At 44.5% G+C, this 22,176-nt stretch overlaps 1 protein-coding gene across 1 annotated transcript in view; it reads left to right on the top strand.

Moving 5' to 3' along the window:
* The first annotated feature begins 7,770 nt into the window (after nt 1–7,770).
* The window catches only part of CFAP53 (cilia and flagella associated protein 53), a 30,384-nt gene continuing 15,978 nt past the window's right edge, over nt 7,771–22,176 (top strand). The window contains exons 1-4 of the mRNA XM_087717067.1: nt 7,771–7,879; nt 12,338–12,570; nt 14,056–14,229; nt 20,887–21,190. Coding sequence (XP_087573193.1) covers nt 7,814–7,879; nt 12,338–12,570; nt 14,056–14,229; nt 20,887–21,190 — 777 coding nt within the window. The 5' untranslated portion in view covers nt 7,771–7,813. The remainder of the gene's footprint in view (nt 7,880–12,337; nt 12,571–14,055; nt 14,230–20,886; nt 21,191–22,176) is intronic.

Here is a 22,176-nt window from a genome sequence, read left to right as displayed (position 1 = left end):
AGCCACATTCTTCTTTTTCTTCTTCTTCACTCAACATCTTGAAGCATGTGATCACCTTTTTCCCCAGGAGTTCAAACCGTGTGATCCTGTCCACCATTAAAATCATCTTTCCAAGCAGCCTCCATGTTTCCGGTGTCTTTTTCCCCACTTGGAACTGAACCCAGAAGGACATTTCTTCCAACAATACCAACTTGGCACCAACATTAGGGCTGCTTGTGCATGGCATATTTGATCAGGGTTTCTATAATTTTCCCCGCCCCCTCTTTCTGGGACCACACAAAACCCTGTTCCATATATTAGCTAATCAAACTGGGATTCTATTGCATGTTAGATTAAAATGTGGCTAGGTGGCTCGTGGTTCAATGTGACATCAGAAACCCCAACTATAAAATATAAGAGGTTGAGGGATTCACGGCAAACCAGTGGAATTTATTTGGTTTCGCCTACCATGGTCTGCAAACCACTTCTTGGTTCAATACAAATAGTCCTGACTTATGACAATTGGGGCCAGAATTTCTGTTGCTAAGCAAGGCAGTTGTTACATGAGTTATTCCCGATTTTACAACCTTTTCTGCCACAACTGTTAAGTGAATCACTGCAGCTGTTAAGTAAATCACATGGTCATTAAGCATCTCCAGATTCCACCCACATTAATGAAATTAATGATCCTAATTTGAAACTCAGTGCAAAGGTATTTTCTGTAAGCATTGCTAATTTTAAAATTATCTAAGCTGGACAAAATTATTTTTCTTTATTTCTTTTCAACCATTTTTTTTTTAATTTTAAACTTGCCTGCTTTCCTGGAAGTAAAAAACAAAAGAAAACTTTACTGCTTTTCATCTAAATTATTGCATTTAATGAAACTAAACAGACACTAGAGGGCAGAATAGTCTTTTTAAAAAGAATGACAGAATGGATGAAGAAAAATCTTTTCTTTAATAATTAGAAAGGTCATGTTTATTTTATTGCTGCCCATTCTATCTTTGAAAGGCTACAAGGAAAAACACCATTAAAATATCCTTAAAATTACTTTCTCCTTTCTCTTTTTTCACATTACAAAAGATCATGGAAACAAAACAGCTGAAGTCCGAAAGGTGCTTTTTCAAAGGACAACTGGACTTCGTTTTTCCTTGAAGATGTTTTACTTCTCATCCAAGAAGCTTCTTCAGTTCAGAACTGAAGAAGCTTCTTGGAGAAGAAGTGAAAGGACTTCAAGGTTAAACAAAGTCCAGTTGCCTTTTGAAAAAAGGACTTTAGGGACAACCATGACCTGGAAGACTGAGAATCTCCATAGATGAACAACTCAAGGCCATCTATTCTCACCTTGCGAGGCAAACTAACTTCAGTGCCAAACTTCCTTAAAGAGGACTTGATCAGCTGAAGACCCTCTTCTGAAGACAGTACAACCCAGGGAGATGCCAAGAGGGGAAAGCAGACTGGGTTTGTCAAATGACCAGATCCTGAGTCATACAGGGCTCCATATGTCATAACAACCTCTTTGCATTTTACCTAGTAACAGACCAGCAGCCAGGGCACTGGTCTAAACAATCAAACTCCCCTGTTCCATATAACCAGCCTGTGTGTCCTGATATGTGGCATTCTGGAGCAGCTGAAACTATGTACATGAAGTGTGTTCTAATATCACTGTAGGAAGTTAGCACCCACCCATCTCCTAGAAAAATGAAAAATTCTAGGAAATATTAAAAAGGCAGAATATTATATTCCCCTGGATGAGAAATGGAGTTGCGTGTATTTTAGGCAGGAAACAGATTCACTCTTAATAGCAGTAGCAGTTAGACTTATATACCGCTTCATAGGGCTTTCAGCCCTCTCTAAGCGGTTTACAGAGTCAGCATATTGCCCCCAACAACAATCCGGGTCCTCATTTTACCCACCTCGAAAGGATGGAAGGCTGAGTCAACCCTGAGCCGGTGAGATTTTAACAGCCGAACTGCAGAACTGCAGTTAGCTGAAGTAGCCTGCAATACTGCATTTAACCACTGCTCCACCTCGGCTCTTAGCCCCCATCCTCCTCAATAGCCCACAGCAGATGTTCCCACTTAAGAGATTAAGAGATAAAGAGATAGCTAGGTCTATTCATAGGCAAATGCCCTCACCCAAGATCCAAGGAAGGTTGGATTAGCCCTCTACTCATCTCATCACATGGGAAGATTACACCACCCAGCAAGGCTCAACCAAGCCTGGGACTCAGGACAGCCTACAGAGTTGCTCCTGCATGGCCCCATGGGAGTCTGACAACCAATCAGAATACCAGCTGAAATTCAAAAACTCAGAGAGGGTATAAAACTCAGGAACTCTCAGCATCTGTCCCCTTTTTTTACTTCACCCAACATCTTCAAGGCATGCGATCCTGTCCACCATTAAAACCATCTTTCCAAACAGCCACTAGGTTTCCAGTGTCTTTCTCCCCACTTGGAACTGAACCCAGAAGGACATTTCTTCCAATGCCACAAAGGGATGTCATAAAGATGATTAAGGGACTGGAGGCTAAAACATATGAAGAACAGTTACAGGAACTTGGCACGACTAGTCTAGCGAAGAGAAGGACCAGGGGAGACATGATAGTAATGTTCCAATATTTGAGGGGCTGCCACTGAGAGGAGGGGGCGGGGGGTCAACCTATTTTCCAAAGCACCTGAAGGCCAGACAAGGAATAATGGATAGAAACTAATCAAGGAGAGCTTCAACTTAGAGATAAAGGAGACATTTTCTGGCAGAGAGAGCAATCAACCAATGGAACAGAAGTTGCCTTTGGAAGTTGTGGTTAGTAATTGGTTAGTAATTACATCATTGGTGTTCGAGAGAACATACATGTTTTCTCACACAATGAAAGAATAATAGCAATAGCAATAGCAGTAGACTTATATACCGCTTCATAGGCCTTTCAGGCCTCTCTAAGCGGTTTACAGAGAGTCAGCATATTGCCCCCAACAATCTGGGTCCTCATTTTACCCACCTCGGAAGGATGGAAGGCTGAGTCAACCCTGAGCCGGTGGGATTTGAACCGCTGAACTGCTGATCTAGCAGTAGCCTGCAGTGCTGCATTTAACCACTGCGCCACCTTGGCTCTCAAGTATTATACATTCAAGTATCAAGAATCAAGTATTATACATTCAAAGCAGCAAATGTTACAGGTTTCGGTTCCACCACAAATCTGCGAAGCCCTTATCCGCGGAGACATAAGCACGAAGACTAATTTGCGCTGTTCTAAGCGCTAAGGAAAAACGCGACCCTACCGCGATGACATAATCATGGAGGGCAAATTCGCGCATTCCCAAGCACTTAGTACCCTAAACCTAACGCTAAACCTAACGCTAAACCTAACCCTAACCCTAAACTTAACGCTAAACCTAACCCTAAACCTAACCCTAAACCTAACCCTAAACCTAACCCTAAACCTAACCCTAACCCTAAACCTAACCCTAAACCTAACCCTAAACCTAACCCTAAACCTAACCCTAACCTTAAACCTAACCCTAAACCTAACCCTAAACCTAATGCTAAACCTAACCCTAAACCTAACCCTAAACCTAACCCTAAAACAAACCCCTAAACCTAATCCTAACCCTTACCTTAATTGAAGTCGGCTTTCTGCCGCGGCGCCGTTTTAAAGCGCCCTTCTGTTGCCGCGCTGTTGTCGCAGCGGTGATGACGCGCGGTGATGACGTCGCGGCTTTAGCTCCGCGATTTTATCACTGCGATTTTGACGAGCACGGATTTGTCGTGCCACGACAGGTTTCATTGTTTCATCCTGTGTCCTTGCACATGCCTGGGAACAGTGCAAGCAAAGAATTGCTGAAGTTTGCAATACGTGTAACCACAGTTACAAGAACCACCCAGATGATGCATTGTAATAATCCTACATTGGGGGCTTCATCGCTGGAAGCTTTCAAGAAGAGACTGGACTGCCATCTGTCAGACATGGTGTAGGATCTCCTGCTTGGGCAGGGGGTTGGACTAGATGACCTACAAGGGCTTTTCCAACTCTGTTAAACTGCTACATGTCACCATGGCTGTCTTTGAGGTCTGATATCAATATATTCAGAGACATGCTCGATACATATACTGTGGTCCGGGGTGCCCTGCCAATCCAGATATTGTCTTTGCAGATTGTGAGAACCAGCCTCTAATACAGCTTGTAGAGCCGGGATGATGAACCTATGGCACACGTGCTGGAAGTAGCACACAGAGCCATCTCTCCGGGCATGCAAGCCATTGCTTGTTGCTCTTCCGGGTTCTGGCACGCTGGCTAGCTGGTCTTCACACACGCAAGAGTGCCAGAAACCGGAAAAGCAGCCGCACCGGGAAGATTATCTTCCAGTTTCTGGCGCACATATGCGTGCCAGCCAGCTGGTCTTTGCGCGCATGAATGACAGAAACAAGAAGACCAGGTGGCCGGTGTGCTCGCACCTGCTTGGAAACCAGAAGATTATTTTCCCAGCGTGCACATGCGCACCAGGCGGCTGCTTTTCTGGTTTCCGGCACGCACACTCGTGCCTGCCAAAAAGCTTTGCCAACACTGTTGTAGAATCATTGGTATTCTCTGAATTTGGTTGCTTATAGATAATCCTCAATTTATGACCAGTCGCTTAGTGACCAAGGTTACAACGGACCCAGAAAAAGGGATTTATGATCCGGCTTCAAAGTTCTCAAATCTGCATCACATTTGGGATAGCAATAGCAGTTAGACTTATATACCGCTTCATAGGGCTTTCAGCCCTCTCTAAGCGGTTTACAGAGTCAGCATATTGCCCCCAATAACAATCCGGGTCCTCATTTTACCCACCTCGGAAGGATGGAAGGCTGAGTCAACCCTGAGCCAGTGAGATTTGAACAGCCGAACTGCAGAACTGCAGTCAGCTGAAGTAGCCTGCAGTGCTGCATTTAACCACTGCGCCACCTCGGGATGCTCAGCAACCAGTCCATATTTATTGCCATTTGCAGCAAACCTGCAGTCACACGACTGCAATTAACAATGCTGTTTACTTCTGGCTTTTGGCAAAAACTGCCCCATGGCGAATATTGTTCGCTTTGCAACTGACATTTTGCTGCCACAAAAAGTTGTAGAATCAGGTCCAGTCACATGGTGATCTCCTTTACGACTGTCACGATTTATAACCGGGCCCTCAATTACAGTTGTTACTCGAGGATTAACTCTATTTGCAAATGTTTCATTACCTGACTAGGTAACATGGTAGCAAGTGTGAAATTTGCTCCCTGTTTGCTTGTCCTTCTAGTGTGGATGGGGATGTTGTTTTCTCCTTGGTAGTTCCTTGATGAGAGTATTGTTTTCTGTTTGCTTGTTTGTCTGGTGTTAATCCCTGATTATCTGGGTGCTAACTGCCACAGAGGATGTGTTCTGATCTTTTCAGTTCCTTCTTAGCTTTTTGATAGCTTTTGAAAGAAGTGTAAACATAGTCTTATCTCTGTGTATCTAATATTCCCTATGCACATCTATTCTCTAATCTGCATGTATCTAATAATATTCTAATGTGATTTCTTTGGGCATAATAGCCTGTGTGAACTTTGAATATTTCACTAATCAGTGTTGTATGAACCTGCATAATTCTTTTCACAATTCTGCATAATCCTCAGCCAATCCAACATCTTTTTCCTTTTCAACCTGCCTATGACTGATACCCAAGATAGTTCTACATGATTGTTAGGTAAGCTCCCCGTTGGGAGAGCGAGTACGTTCAGAGAAGCGTTGTGAGAGTTATGTTGGAGAACACACAAACCAGCATACAGACACACTGCAGTTTAAATAGGCTTTTACTTTCGTGGAAATAGAGGTATCAGAGTCCATCAAACAGTCCAAGTCATACACGGATAAGACAGTCAGTCATCAAAGTCTTTCAGTTAAGGGATAATCTAAATAATATAGTCCAGTCTTCATACAATCAGTCCGGTAGACAAAGTTTGCTAACAGTTGCAAAACTTACAATAACTCAAGGCACTCAGATCAGATCAGCCCAGCATCTATCGAACAGAGAGAGAACTAACAGGCATTCTGGCTCCCTCTTATGGTGGATTGAGGAAACAGCACCCAATCACATTTACAGTATGATTTAAAGAAACAGGTATAGCATTGTTACATGATTTATATATTTCCAACTCAACCGTTAGAATTATATTCCTGATGATGATGATGATGATGATGATGATGATGATGATGATGATGATGATGATGATGATGATGATATTTTTCTTTAGGCATAAAACTTCCCTTGAGGATTTTCGCAAGAGGAAAAAGAGCTGACCACCTACTTGTTGTTCAGGTCCAGTAAAGTCAGAAACAACAGACTCACTCTCCCTCTACTTCTCTCTCTCTCTCTCTCTCTCTCTCTCTCTCTCCTCTCTCTCTCTTTCTCTCTCTCTCTTTCTCTCCAATCTATTTCAATTCAGAATAGAACTAGAAAGGACCTTTGAGGTCTTCTAATCCAACCACTTGTTCAAGCAGGAGATCCTATACCATTCCAGACATGGGGCTATCCCATCTCTTTTTAAAAGCATCCAATGATGGAGCCCCTTTGACTTCTGAAGGGAAGTTATTCCACTTGTTAATTGTTCTCATTGTTATTATCAGAAGTTTCTCCTTACTTGGTTAGTTTCCATCCATTGTTTCTTGTTTTGTCGTCTGATGCTTTAGAAAATAAATTGACTCCCTCTTCTTTGTGGCAGCCCCTCAAATACTTCAGAAATTAGGGGCGCTTCATCGCTGGAGGTTTTTAAGAAGAGACTGGATAGCTACTTGTCTGGAATGGTATAGGGTCTCTGCCAGAGCAAGGGGCTGGTCCCTTTCAACTCTATTTTATTCTATTCCATTTCATCCCGTTTTCTATTCTATTCCATTCCGCTCAACTCCATGTTTTCTATTCTATCCCATTCTATTCTATTCTATCCTATCCCATTCCACTCAACTCCATGTTTTCCATTCCATTCTATTCTATTCCACTCTATTCCATTCCATTCAACTCCATGTTTTCTATTCTACTCTATTCTACTCTACTCCATTCCATTCCATTCATCTCCATGTTTTCTATTCTATGATATCCTATCCTATCCCATTCCACTCAACTCCATGTTTTCTATTCTATTCTATTCCATTCCGCTCAACTCCATGTTTTCTATTCTATCCCATTCTATTCCATTCCATTCCACTCAACTCCATGTTTTCTATTCTACTCTATTCTACTCTACTCCATTCCATTCATCTCCATGTTTTCTATTCTATTCTATTCTTTCCTACCCCATTCCGCTCAACTCCATGTTTTCTATTCTATCCCATTCTATTCTATTCGACCCTATCTTATCTTATCCCATTCAACTCAACTCCATGTTTTCCATTCCATTCTATTCTATTCCACTCTATTCCATTCCATTCCATTCCACTCAACTCCATGTTTTCTATTCTACTCTATTCTACTCTACTCCATTCCATTCATCTCCATGTTTTCTATTCTATTCCATTCTACATTCCATCTATTCTGTTCTTTTCTGTTCTTCTAATATCCCTCGTTCTTTCATGAATTTGCTGCATTTTTTTTTTGCATTGCAGTTTTTAACAAGGAAACTGTTACGATAAGTGAAAAAAGAAAAAGAAAGAAAAAGAAAAAAAATGTGGCTGCAAATACCTTTCGCCCTCCCTCCCTCCCAGCCAGGGGGAATCCCGACGCAAAGCCCCCGGCGGGAATCGCCCTTGCGTGATGACGTCACCGCCCCTCCGGCGTTGGTTGCCGCGGCAACTGCAGCGCGTCGGAGTCAGCGGCGAGTCCGAGAGGCAGCCGGCAAGATGATGGACGATCGGGGCCGCGTGTATCGGGAGGTGAAGGGCCCCAAGCCGTACGTCGTGGCCCTGGTGAGTCGCCGTTAGGAGATGGGTGAAGAGGGAAAGGGGAGAGGGGGATCACGGGAGGTTCCCCTCCCCTTTTCTTTTAACCCAGCCAAGCAGCTAGTCCTCAAGGAGGTTCCGCTGCGCGTTGCTTTCCAAGACTTAGTCCCCCTTTGCTCGTCGCGTCTACCAAATCTAGCACTGTCCGTCCCCCCCCCCCCCGCCAGAGGTTGGAGCTGCAGCCCTGGACACGCATTTTCCACGAAGAAGGCCCAACAGCAACAGGTCCCTCCCTGCCGGATGTGTAGCTGGCGTGGACAATCCTTGTGCTGTTGTTTTCCGGGTTTTGTAACTCTCCAGAGCAGTGTTTCTCAACCTTGGCCACTTGAAGATGTCTGGACTTCAACTCCCAGAATTCCCCAGCCAGCAAATGCTGGCTGGGGAATTCTGGGAGTTGAAGTCCAGACATCTTCAAGTAGCCAAGGTTGAGAAACACTGCTCCAGAGGCCAATATGCTACAACTACTTTAATAAATTGAGCATTCTAGACATATAGTTCTCTCCCCCCATCCCAACATCAGTCTTGTAATTCCCATAATACTGTCTTAATGCCTAAAGATATTTACCCATGTAGTAGCCTCCATTGGTACTACCCTCTCATCTTTCTCATCTTTGCTACTATCTTCTTTCCCTATTTACATAGGCAGCCCTTGAAGAGTATTTGGAGACTTCAACTCGTCCAGAACGCAGCCGCGCGAGCGATTGTAGGTGCACCTCGGTACACCCACGTTACACCTATCCTCCGCGAGCTGCACTGGTTACCGATCGGTCTCCAGATACGCTTCAAGGTGCTAGTCGTAACTTATAAAGCCCTTCATGGTATTGGATCTGGGTACTTGAGAGACCGCCTGCTGCCAATTACCTCCCACAGACCCATTAGATCTCACAGGGTTGGCCTCCTCCGGGTGCCATCTACCAGCCAATGCCACCTGGCTATTACCCGGGGGAGGGCCTTCTCTGTGGCAGCTCTGGCCCTTTGAAATGAACTCCCCGCAGGGATTCGGACCCTCACCTCTCTCCAGGCCTTCCGAAAAGCCGTCAAAACCTGGCTTTGCCGGCAGGCCTGGGGGTGATGAGTTCCCTCCCCTCTCGACATGTATGGTTGTGCGACTGTTGTTTACTTTCATTATTTGTATTTTGTCTTTTTATGTTCCCCTTTTTTCCCCTTGAATTGTTCGCCGCCCTGAGTCCTCCCAGAGAAGGGCGGCATACAAATAATACAATAAAATACAATACAATTTTACCTTATGGTTTATCCCTTGTTTGTCCCTTATGATTAATTATTGTAAGTATGATTTATAATCTATGACCTACCACTTTGTTGTTTGTATAGTATATACACTGAGAGTTTATGCACCAGAGACAAATTCCTTATGTGTCCAGGCACACTTGGTCAATAAAGAATTCTATTCTGTTCTTTTCTGCTCTGTTCTGTTCCGTTAACCTAACCCTAACCCTAATCCTTATTCTACTCTACTCTACTCTACTCTATTCTACTCTACCAGTGGTGGGTTTCAAAAATTGTTCGAACCTACTCTGTGGGAGTGGCCTGCTTTGTGGGAGTGGCTTGCCGCCCATGTGACCGGAAGGGAGTGGCTTGCTGCCCATGTGACCGGATGGGAGTGGCTTGCCGCCCATGTGACCGGATATGAAGATGCCGATGACACTTGTCAGAACCACCTTAAATGACCTCACACACAGCACTGGCATGCATAAGAATAGGATGTAAACTTGTTTTTTAAAAGGCATCTTTGGTTTGCGTTAAAACAACTTCAACACACGCAATGTTCTGATTGCACCACAAACGCAGGAGTCATCCTTACCTTTCACAGAGGCACTGAGTTTTATAAATATGAGCATGATAGTGTAGAATAATCATATCCAAGGACCAGTGGTGGGTTTCAAAAATTTTGGGAACCTCTTCTGTAGGTGTGGCCTGCTTTCCGGGTCCACTGGTGGAACCTCTTCTAACCGGTTCGGTAGATTTGATGAACCGGTTCTACCGAATAGGTGCGAACTGGTAGGAACCCACTGCTGTACTCTACTCTATATTCTCTACTCACAATAGAATACCCTATGCCACCAGCCTTGAAATATTGGGCTTGGAGAACCTGGAATTAGGTCGCCTACGGTGTGACCTAAGCGTAGTACGCAACATTATCCGCTACAACGTTCTACTGTCAATGACTACTTCAGCTTCAACCACAATAATACGCGCACAAACAATAGATACAAACTCAAGGTAAGCCGCTCCAAACTTGATTGCAGAAAATACGACTCGTTAGGTAAGCTCCCCTTTGGGAGAGCGAGTGAGTATGTTCAGAGAAGCATTGTGAGAGTTGTGTTGGAGAACACACAAACCAGCATACAGAGACACTGCAGTTTAAGTAGGCTTTTACTTTCGTGGAAATAGAGGTATAAGAGTCCATCAAACAGTCCAAGTCATACACAGATAATTCAGTCAGTCATCAATGTCTTTCAGTTAAGGGATAATCCAAATAACATAGTCCATAATCATACAAACCATCCAGTATACAAAGTTTGCTAGCAGTTGCAAAACTTACAATAGCTCACGGCACTCAGATCAGATCAGGCACTCATGGCACTTTCTAACAGCCAGCTTCCAAAACACTCAGATCAGATCAGCCCAGCATCTAACAAACAGACAGCTAACAGTCATTCTGGCTCCCTCTTATGGCCGATTGAGGAAAACAGCAACCAATCACATTTTACAGTATGATTTAAAGAAACAGGTATAGCATTGTTACATGATTTATATATTGCCAACCGTTAGAATTATATTCCTAATACGGCGGCAGAATGGTCAATGCCTGGAATGCTCTACCTAACTCTTGTTGTTATATCCCCCAAGCCCCCATAACTTTAACCTCGGACTGTCTACTGTTGACCTCACCCCATTCCTAGGAGGTCTGTAAGGGGCGTGCATAAGCGTACCAGCGTGCCTATCGTCCCCATCCTACTGTCCCCATTTATTTGTATTCATTTCATGTGCTCATGTCCATGTTTCTACTTACACTGTTACCTTTTACATGTTTGACAAACTAAATAAATAAATATTCTTTCTACTCTATAGTCCACTTTACTGTATGAAGCTGCTTGCCTCTATTAGCACTGTGCAGTGAGTACGGGATTACAGGATAGAGTGCTTCTGAACATGGAGGATCAGCATAAGGGGAGTGGCTGCAGCCTAGGGCTTTGTGTTGAACTACCTCCTTAAAAGGGGTGGGTGGGTGATTTTTATCTTGGTGATTACATAATAACAGAGTTGAAGGTCTTCTAGTCCAACCTCCTGCTCAGGCGAGAAACCGATAGTATTTCAGACAAATGGTTGTCCAATCTCTGCTTAAAAACTTGTGTTGGAGCATTCATAACATCTGGAAACAAGCCGTTCCACCGATTCATTGTTCTACCTATCAGGAAACTATCAGGCTTCTCTCCTTGATTAGTTTCCATCCATTGCTTCTTGTCCTGCCTTCAGGTGCTTTGGAGAATAGCTTGACTCCCTCTTCTTTGTGGCAGCCCCTCCAATATTGGGACCCTGCTGTCATGTCTCTCCTAGTCCTTCTTTTCATTAAACTAGACACACCCAGTTCCTGCAACCGTTCTTCATATGTTTTAGCCTCCAATCCTCTAATTATCCTGGTTGCTCTTCTCTGCACTCTTTCTAGAGTCTCAACATCTTTTCTACATCATGGTGACCAAAACTGAATGCAGCATTCCAGGGCTGTCAAACCTGTGGGCCGCAGGCCATGCCCATGCCTGATTTAGCAAAGGGGGGGGGGGGAGAGTCGCAATATGTCACATGACACCAACATGCAGTGGTGGGTTTCCAAATTTTTGGGAACCTCTTCTGTAGGTGTGGCCTGCTTTCCGGGTCCACTGGTGGAACCTCTTCTAACCGGTCCGGTAGATTTGACGAACCGGTTCTACCGAATAGGTGCGAACTGGTAGAAACCCACCTCTGGTGGTATTTACCAGGTTCTGACCAGTTCTGGAGAACGGGTAGTGGAAATTTTGAGTAGTTGCGAGAACTGGTAAATACCACCTCTAACTGGCCCCACCCCCATCCATTCTTTGCCTCCCAAGTCCCAGCTGATCGGGAGGAAATGCGGATTTTGCAGTATCCTTCCCCTTCCACGGCCATCAAGCCGTGCCTTGCCACGCCCATCAAGCCACACCCATAGAACCAGTAGTAAAAATATTTAATCCCACCACTGCTCTGCAGTACTTCAAGTGTGATCTTACCAAGGCATTATAAATTTATATTAACATGGTGAATTAATATGGTGAACCGGGCAACTGTTTGCAACAGCTTGTTCGGGGCCAAGGGGGCAGCCCCCCCCCCCTGTCTTCTCTTCTGCAGTGGTAGCTGGATGCTTCGATTAAAATCACTTTCTTCCTGCAGAAAGCCAAGTTGCCCAATACAAGTGAGGATAGCCAGAAGCAACTGTTTTATTGGAGGGCTCAGGAAGCAAAGCGCCATGAATATGCCCGCTATGCCAAAACCCACGAAGTTGGGGTCGTTAAGGGTAAAATGGAGGAGATCAGCGAACAGAAACGACATCACCGGGAGGTTCAGAAGAGAATCGGCATAGAAATGCAGGCTTATCTGGCTGGTGAAGAAGAAAGGAAAGAAAGGTAACGAAGAAGAATTACTGTATTTTTCAGAGTATAAGACACACTTTTCCCCTCCCCTAAAAGAGGGTGAAATTTTGGGTGCATCTTATACACCAAATGTAGCCCTGCCCACCCGCTGGCCCCCACCCTTTGGCCTCTGCCTCCCAGCAATTTGCCTCCTTGCAGCTAACAGCAAATAGCCTGTTTCGGTTTCAGCTTCAGCACAGCTTGATTAACACAAGAGAGCTGATTGCCAGTTAGATCGGCCTTCCGACAATCAGCTGTTCAAGTTGCAGGGATTGCCATAGCCTATTGCCACATCCGTTCGCCCCATTTTCCGCCCATTCCGATCCCCACTGCCCGGAACTGACAGAAAATGAGGCACACAGAGGCGGCAATAGGCTATGGCAATCCCTGCAGACTGAAACGGCTGATGGCTGATCCAACGGACAATTATTTGCTTGTGGTAATCAGGCTGTTCTGAAGCTGAAACAGAAACAGGCTATTTGCTGTTTGCTGCAAGGAGGCAAATTGCTGGGAGACAGAGGCAGATTTACCCCCCCCCCCTGTTTTCCTCCCCAAAAGCTAGGTGCGTCTTATATTTTGCAGCATCTTATACTCCGAAAAATACGGAGTATTCCTTTTTTAAAGAAGATTTCAATGAGGGGGTTTGTGGGTTTTAATTTTTGCCAACTAAGCCTAAGGAGAGAAAAACTGACCCAAAACCACTTATTGTCTGAGCAATACAGGTAGTCCTCGACTTACAAACATTTGTTTAGTAACTATTCAAAGTTACAGCAGCACTGAAGTAACCTATATGACCATTTTTCACAGTTACGACCATTGCAGCATTCCCCGTGGTCACGTGATCAAAATTCGGACACTTGGCAACCGGTTCACGTTTATGACGGTTGCAGTGTCCCAGTGTTATGTGATCGCCTTTTACAACCTGACAAGCTAAAGTCAATGGGGAAGCCAGATTCGCTTAACAACCATGGTACTCATTGAACGACTGCAGGGATTCACTTAAAAACTGGCAAGGAAGATCATAAAATGGGAACAAAGTTCGCTTAACAACTGTCTTGCTTAGCAACAGACATTTTGGGCTCAATTATGATTGTAAGTCAAGGACCAACTGTAATTTAACCAGAGGTGGACGTTAGGTACTTACAGTCACAGAATGAGGACTACTGTAGTACCTTAGCAGACTGCATGCATTTAATCTCCAGGTCAAATAATCCTGGAAGGCCTTAAGCCACGTTCACCTAAAATGTAGAACCACAAATTACAATTCATAAACCACAGGGGAAGAAACAAGCATTAAAGCATTTGCTTTGGTTTAATTAACAACAGGGTGTTGAGATGGACCAGCAGGTTCTTTATCTGAAAATTGGGAAAACTTGGGAATTCTGGGAGTTGAATTCCAGCCATCGTACAGCTAAACATTTGCAAAATCTTTGTCGCTTGATTTCAAGACAAAACCCAATTGCATCGGTCTCTTTTCAGACTTCGGGATCTCCTGGAAGCTGAAGAGAAGGGCTTCATTGCCGAAATGGAATCGCAGGAAGAAACCATCGAGGGACAGCAGAACAGCATGAGAATGAGAGCCAAGGAGCTGAGGGAGAAGCGGGAAGAGGCTCGGCGGAAACTAGTGGCAGAGAAACGGGAACTGCAGTTCCGGTAAGTGAGCCAAATCTAGGAACGTCCCTCTAGAAATATCTGTGGAGATTCTCAGTCATCCAGGTCACTGTTGTCTCATATCTGACTTGATATTTGACATGTCTTGGACAGTTCTCTATCCAGGAAGATTCCACCGTCAATTGCACCCTGAAGGCACAGATAAAGGCCAAGTGGCCTCAAGAGCTCTCAAGGAGAGTATTGATTCCCACAATGGATGAATACCTGCCAAAGTTTATGGAGTTGGTAGAGATGGCTCAATTGATTGCATTGGTCAAAGAAAATAACACTATTTTGTTTCTACTTGGAAACCGCTTCTGGACTTTGTGCTTGAGATGGAAAAAAAATGAAATGCAAAAGAAATACAGGTAGTCCTCAGTTGAGCTCAACATTTATGTTGTTAAGGAGACGTTTGCTCCATTTTATGACTTTTCTCACCCCATTTGTTAAGAGAATCACTGCAGTTCTTAACATTAATAACAGGGGTTCTTAAGTGAATCTGGTTTCCCCATTGGCTTTGCTCGTCAGAAGGTCGCCAAAGGGGATATCACATGACTCCGGGACACTGCAACGGTCATACATGTGAATCAGTTGTCAAGCATCTAAATGTAAATCAAGTGACCACGGGGGATGCCACAGAGCGGTTGTAAGAATGAAAAACGGTCAACTCACTTTTTTCAGTGATGTAACTTTGAACAGTCATTAAATGAACTGTTGTAAGTTGAGGACTGCCTGTACAAGAGTTGCCATTTTTTCCTGGGGGATGCCTGGGACCCGACTCTTTGGAATACTTTCAGTAGTAGGGAAGGTCTCTCCCTGCTTATTTTTTGAAAATAAGTGAAACCATTGCCTCTAAACATTCTTTTAGCCCTTAGTTGTTCTTATTCTTGTTCTTAGTTGTTATGTATGTATTTTCAGTTTATTGATGGGGGAGAGGAGTCAGACAGGCCACAAGGACTAAGATCTCCAGAGAATTAAGGATGACCTGGGGGTTTAGGCTTATCTGTGCGGAATCTTTTTTTTTTCATGTTTTAAAAACTTTTATTAAATATAAAAAAATCCAATTTCTAAATAAAGAGTGTGTTATCTGCGCACAACTAATTTTGAGAAATAATAATCATAAAATCTACAGTAATATTCATCACATTAATATTGATCTCATTATAATAGTAGCATTTGATTATCCATTTTAATGAACCTTCCTTATAAAATTAATCCTTCTCTTATATTTCCATATTTCTATCTTCTGTTTCTTTTTTTTTTATATATAATTTTTATTTTATTTTTGTTACATAGACAACATATACACACAACAATAGAAAAAGAAAAGCAGAAAAGAAAAAAGAAAAGAGAGGAAAAAAACCAAAAAAACAAAGCCCATCGTCACATACAGTATGTCGGGTGTTTTAACATTTATCATTCTTATACATTCATTGTTTCATTTAATAGATTATAATTTAGTATCGTTTCTTATTCCCCTACCTGTGGCAATCCATCCCTACCACGTTTCCCCCCCCCCCCACACACCGTATCTCTCTGTTATATATTTAATAGACACAACAATGAAATAAAAATTTTAAAAAAAAACCATCATCACATGCAGCATGTCGTTTGGTTACAAGTGTTTTTTTCTATCTTCTGTTTCTGTTGGTTAGCCATTGATAGAAGGAGTCCCATGTTAAAAAGCATTCAGTTTCTTCCTTTTCCCTAATTTTAATCTATCCATTCCTGCACATTCTAGTATTTTCTTAATTGTGTTTTCCTCTGTAGGGATCTCTTCATGTTTCCATTGTTGTGTAAATGCAATTCTAGCTGCAGTTAGCACATGTAAAATTAAGTATCTATTCCCTTTATTATATTTCCCAAGTAAGATGCCCAACAAAAATATTTCTGGTTTTAGATCTATGTGTGGCTTTGTCATTTTTTCCAACCTTTGTATGTATTTTTGTCCAATATTCTTTTGCCTTTGGGCATGTTCTCCACATATGATAATACAAACCTAGTGTCTGATTACATTTCTAATATTCAGTGGACATGTCCTTAAACATCTTGGCCAATCTTGTGGGTGAAAAATGGCATCTATAAAACATTTTATAAAGATTTTCTTTATATGCAGTTGACATAGTTAATTTATAATTGCTGTGCAGAATCTTGTACTCCCCCTTTTCCCCTCTATTACAGTGATGGCTAACCTTTTTGTCATTGCATGCCAAAAATGCGCGCCTGCGTGACAGCACACCTGTGTGCCCGCACCCATAATCCAATGCTCGCTCGACCTCCCCTGTGCTCCCAACCCCACACATGCGTGCAACAGCCCCCGCCACATTCCCCTGTGTATGTGGGCCCCCCAGCTTATTTTTTGCTTCCAGGTTGGTGCAGGAGGCTTTCCAGTCCCCAAAACAAGGCGCGGGGAGGGGCTCAGTGCCCCCGCATTGTCTTTTGGGGGAGCATTGTGCAAGGCTCCAAAATGCAATGTGAATTGCCCCATGCACATGCACCCCACCACATGTGTGCATGCATCCCTCGCATGCGCCCCCCGTGCATACGTGCTCATTCCATGCATGCAGCCCACTTCTGTGCATGCGTGGCAGAGACCCGAAGACCAGTGGACCTGGGTTGGGGCTATGCCTGGCATGCCAGCGGAGAGGGCTCTGTGTGCCACCTATGGCATGCCTGCCGTAGGTTTGCCATCACGGCTCTATTAGCTTAGGAGAGGAGATGAAGATTCAGGGGAGCAACAGAAGGATTCACCAACAAATGTGCGCCTGACAAATGCGCGCCAACAAAACCGCCGCGACAAAACGGCGACGTTGAAAGCGCGCTTACTAAAGCACGTTGACAAATGCGTGTCGACAAATGTGCGCCATCGAAAACAACGCAAAAACAACGGTAACAACATTAACAACCCTAACCCTAATCCTAACCTAAAAACCCTAATCGCGCTTTAGTGGGCGCGCTTTCAACGTCGCTGTTTTGTCACGGCAGTTTTGTCGGTGCGCATTTGTTGGGTCACGCAACAGAAGTAGCAGGGACTGCCAAGGAGCCCTTCTGAGCCGAGGTGGCGCAGTGGTTAAATGCAGCACTGCAGGCTACTTCAGCTGGCTTCAGTTCTGCAGTTTGGCTGTTCAAATCTCACCAGCTCAAGGTTGACTCAGCCTTCCATCCTTCTGAGGTGGGTAAAATGAGGACCCGGATTGTTGTTGGGGGCGATATGCTGACTCTGTAAACCGCTTAGAGAGGGCTAAAAGCCCTATGAAGCGGTATATAAGTCTAACTGCTATTGCTATTGCTATTCTGAACTCTGTGGTTAGAAGGGCAGCTATACTCCTATTATACCGTTCCACCCTCCCTTCCCACCCACCCCCATCTCCTATGCCTGTGATGGTGAACCTATGGCATGTGTGCCACAGGTGGCACTCAGAGCCATTTGTCAGGGTACCCGAGGCGTTGCCCTGTCCGTTGGCCAGCGTGCATGCACACGCTGCCCAGCTGAGTTTGGCCTTCTTTTGAGTCCCTTTTTTGTCCTCCAGAGTCTCCAAGCGCTTCCCTGAAGCCTCCGAAGTGTGAAAAACTGGCCCTACAGGCAAACCGGAAGTTCGGGAACGGACTTCCGGTTTGCTCATGGGGCCAGTTTTAGCCCTCCAGAGTGTTCAGAAGCCTTCAGGAGGCTTCCCTGAAGGCTCCGGAGGGCAAAAAACGACCCTACGAGCAAACCAGAAGTCACCTATAAAACCTCTGGAGCCTGGGGTGGGCGAAAAAACCACTCAAAAAATGGGGGGGGGGGAGAGTGCTGGTCCTGCGCGCATGTGTGCTGGGGTCATGCACATAGCATTATGGGTGTGGCATGCCCGCGCGTGACCCCCCCTGCGCTCCCCCCCACTTTTGGCACGCGAGCCAAAAAAGGTTCGCCATCACTGTCCTATGCCCATCGTCTCTCCTGACGGGCAAAAGTTCTCTTTTGCCAGCTGAATTAATCTCTTCTAGAGATACCAGCCTGCATCCCAAGAGCCAAGTGAATTTCTGACAGAATTCTTTTCAGTGACGGTTTGTTCTCAGACTGTCAGTAATTTACGTTGTGGTTGCGGTTGTTTGGGTTTCTCATTTGGAGAGCGACAAAGCCAACATGCTGAAAATATATTCACAGATGTCCTTTGACAGTGGCACAAATCAGCCACAGAGACAGTCAGAGTCCGGTTAATAATCTTGTTGGAAGGATAAAATTGGACAGGGAGCATCGTGTAAACGCAGAGGAGCCAAATGGTGTTTGGCTGGCCACAAATGCCAATAACAGTCCCTTTCTTTTCTTTATTTTTTTTTCTCTTGGCGGTACCTGTTCAGGGCCACTTTGGAAGCTTTCCAGATGTGGCAGGAGAGAGAAACGAACACATTGAATTTCTCCTCTCCAGACTTTGAGTCCCATTTGAAGGAGAACTTGGGTATGTTCCTAGAGAACATCTGGAAGGGTTTCACTCTCATTCTTGTGGAGCTTCTTCTACTGATCTTCTGGAACTTAGCATCACCCAGATTGGTGCCCAGAAAAGAAACAGTTATTTATTCAGATACGGGTAGTCCTTGGCTTATAACCATTCATTTAGTGACTGTTCAAAGTTACAGCAGCACTAAAAAAAAGTGACTTATGATGCTTTTTCACACTTATAACCATTGTGGTCACGGGATTAAAATTAGGATGCTTAGCAACTGGTTCCTATTTATGATGGTTGTAGTGTCCCAGGATCATGCAATCTCCTTTTGCGACCTTCTGACAAGCAAAGCCAATGGGGAAACCAGATTCACTTAAGAACCCCTGTTATTAATTCAAGAACTGCAGTGATTCTCTTAACAAATGGGGAGAAATGAAAGTCGTGAAATGGAGCAAACTCACAACAAGTTTGTCCCTTAATAACATAAATTTTGGGCTTGAATGTGGTTGTGGACTACCTGTATTTCTTTTGCATTTCATTTTTTCCCCATCTCAAGCACAAAGTCCAGAAGCGGTTTCCAAGTAGAAACAAAATAAATTGTGTTATTTTCTTTAACCAATGCAATCAATTGAGCCATCTCTGCCAACTCCGTAAACTTTTGCAAGCATTCATCCATTGTGGGAATCAACACTCTCCCTGAGATCTCTTGAGGCCACTTGGCCTTTGTCTGTGCCCTCAGGGTTACCCGAAAGCCAGGTTCACTTAATGATCGTGTTACTAACTTAACAACTACTGGGATTCACTTACCCGTATTTTCGGAGTATAAGACGCACCGGCGTATAAGACGCACCAAGGTTTTAAAGGGGCAAATTTTAAAAAAGTAGATAGAGGGATAGAGAGGGAGGGAAAGAGAGAAAAATACAGTAGGTAGGTAGGGAGAGAGACAGAGTAGGTAGGTAGGTAGATAAAGGGAGAGAGAGGGGAGAGAGAGAGAGAGGGAGGGAGGGAGGGAGGGAGAGAGAGAGGGAGAGAGAGAGAGAGAGAGACATAGGTATGTGTTCTGTCCCCCCTTCTCGGCTCGTTAACAAACGGCAGGCAGACAAACTTAAAAGGAACTCTCTTTATCAGTTCTCGGCTCAGTCTGGCTGCGAGCCCAAAATAAACCTAATTACAGTCTTTGCCTGAAGATAACGGAATAAAAAACAAATCTTTCTTACGGCAACACAAGTTGAACAAAACGAAAGCAAAGCACTTCTTCCAAAGTCTCTACGAATCAGGGTTATAGAAAACAAAGCACTTCTCCAAGTGTATCTTACATAAACCACGACTGATGATCAATCAATATTGAACGAACCAAGGAACGTTGACTCCTGCCACTAGGGCGTGGCACCATCTGTCCTTTTATCACCAGAATATGTCCCTAACGAGCCCCAGCTGCATAATGAATCTTGCATCCCGAAAAGACTCACAGAAGACATCTGCTGAGTCACAACAGGTATGTAGGGAGAGAGAGAGAGTAGGTAGGTAGATAGATGTTTCCAGGTGTATCCATGTTCTGGAGAAGGAAACCGCTGACATTCTGCAGGACCTAAGACTTTGTTTCTGCTGGCACAGCACTTGATCAATCTAATTTTCATCAATCAGTTAAGCAGCTTTCCAAAGAGAAAAAAAAAAGTTTTTGCACTCTGCAAACCTCCCAAAAACAGCCCGTTTTTAATGTGATGAAAGAAATGGGCCTGTTTTGTTTTCAAAAAAAAAAGAGAAGAAGCATGAATATCCTTGGGGGGGGGGGCTTGCAGAGTGCTCCTGGGGGGATGGGGAGGCCAAAAACAAGCAAAAAATGGGCCCATTTTTTGTCAAAAAAATTGCATGCATAGCCTTATGGAGGCTTATAGAGTGCTGCTGGGGGCTGGGGGGGGGGGGAAACAGTCTGTTTTTTGCTCATTTCTGCCTTCCCCAGCCCCCAGGAGCTCTCTGAAAGCCTCCATAAGGGTATGCACGGCCATTTTGGTGAAGGGGGCGGGGCTTTGAGAGGCAAAAAATGCTGCACCCAGATTTTCAGCCTCTTTTGTGAGGAAAAAAGGTGCGTCTTATAATCCGGAAAATACGGTAATAACTCTGGCCGGATTGTAAAAAGGGGCAAAACTTACTGAACAGACCAAAGTTCTGTTTCCAGCCACCGATCCAGATTGGATCTTGCAACCCAAAATGAAAATTTCTCTTCTTCACTGTGTTTCAGAGAAACCTGCGAGGAGTTGCGGAGGTTGCTAAGCCAGCAGCACCTGAAGGAGGTGTGTAAAGACCGCGTCACCCAGCTGGCCCTGAAGGAGGAGCTGAACAAGCAGAAGGAGATGGAGGAGGCCATGTACATCGCGCTCTGGGAGGAGGACCGGTTAGCTAAGGAGAAACGAGCCTCTGAGGAGGCCAACAAGCGGTCCGGTTGGAGGGAGGAAATGATTAGTGCGCTCAACGCCCAGAGGGCCATCGCGGATGCTCAAAGGGACGAGGCTAGGCGACTGAAGGAAGAAGAGGCGAAACTGATGGTAAGGTAGCTTCTCACTTCCTGATGAGCCGAGGTGGCGCAGTGGTTAAATGCAGCACTGCAGGCTACTTCAGCTGACTGCAGCTCTGCAGTTCGGCTGTTCAAATCTCACTGGCTCAGGGTTGACTCAGCATTCCATCCTTCCGAGGTGGGTAAAATGAGGACCCGGGTTGTTGTTGGGGGCAATATGCTGACTCTGTAAACCGCTTAGAGAGGGCTGAAAGCCCTATGAAGCGGTATATAAGTCTAACTGCTATTGCTATTGATGACAGGGTGTCTTCGAGTTACGACTGTAGTTGAGTCTGGAATTATGGCCGCACATCATGCTGGTCATCGAGGGAGGGGGTCGCCCTGTGACCGTGCCCCATTTTATAACATTTTTCTCAGTGGTCATTAAGTGAATCCATGGTGCGCAATGGGTGGGGGTTTTTTTTGCCAGAAATTGGAAGTAAATGTCATTTTTGAGCAAAAATCGCCATAAATAGTGGTCATGTGACTGCAGGATGCTAGAAACGTCATAAGAGCCGAGGTGGCGCAGTGGTTAGAGTGCAGTACTGCTACTACTACTTCAGCTGACTGTTAGTTGCAGTTCGGCAGATCAAATCTCACCGGCTCAAGGTTGACTCAGCCTTCCATCCTTCCGAGGTGGGTAAAATGAGGACCCAGATTGTTGGGGGCGATATGCTGACTCTGTAAACCACTTAGAGAGGGCTGAAAGCCCTATGAAGCGGTATATAAATCTAAGTGCTATTGCTATTGCTATATGGGTGCCTCAAGTTATGACTGTAACAACTTACAGCCATAATTTCGGGATCAGTTGTGGTTGTAAGTCAGAGACTATTGGTATTGTTCAGACATCAGCAAGAAGATTTAATGCCCGAATTGGAGGAAGGGTTAGGAACATGTTAGGAACATCCAATCCTTCTTTATTATGTGACCATGAGCCGCGGTGGAGCACTGGTTAGAGTGCAGTACTTCTGTTGCCTG

The sequence above is a fragment of the Thamnophis sirtalis genome, unplaced genomic scaffold, assembly GCF_051295495.1.
Source record: "Thamnophis sirtalis isolate CommonGarterSnake01/CBP01778 unplaced genomic scaffold, rThaSir2_p1.2 scaffold_5, whole genome shotgun sequence".
Taxonomy (NCBI): Eukaryota; Metazoa; Chordata; class Lepidosauria; order Squamata; family Natricidae; genus Thamnophis; species Thamnophis sirtalis.
This window is presented reverse-complemented; position numbering and strand designations above follow the sequence as displayed.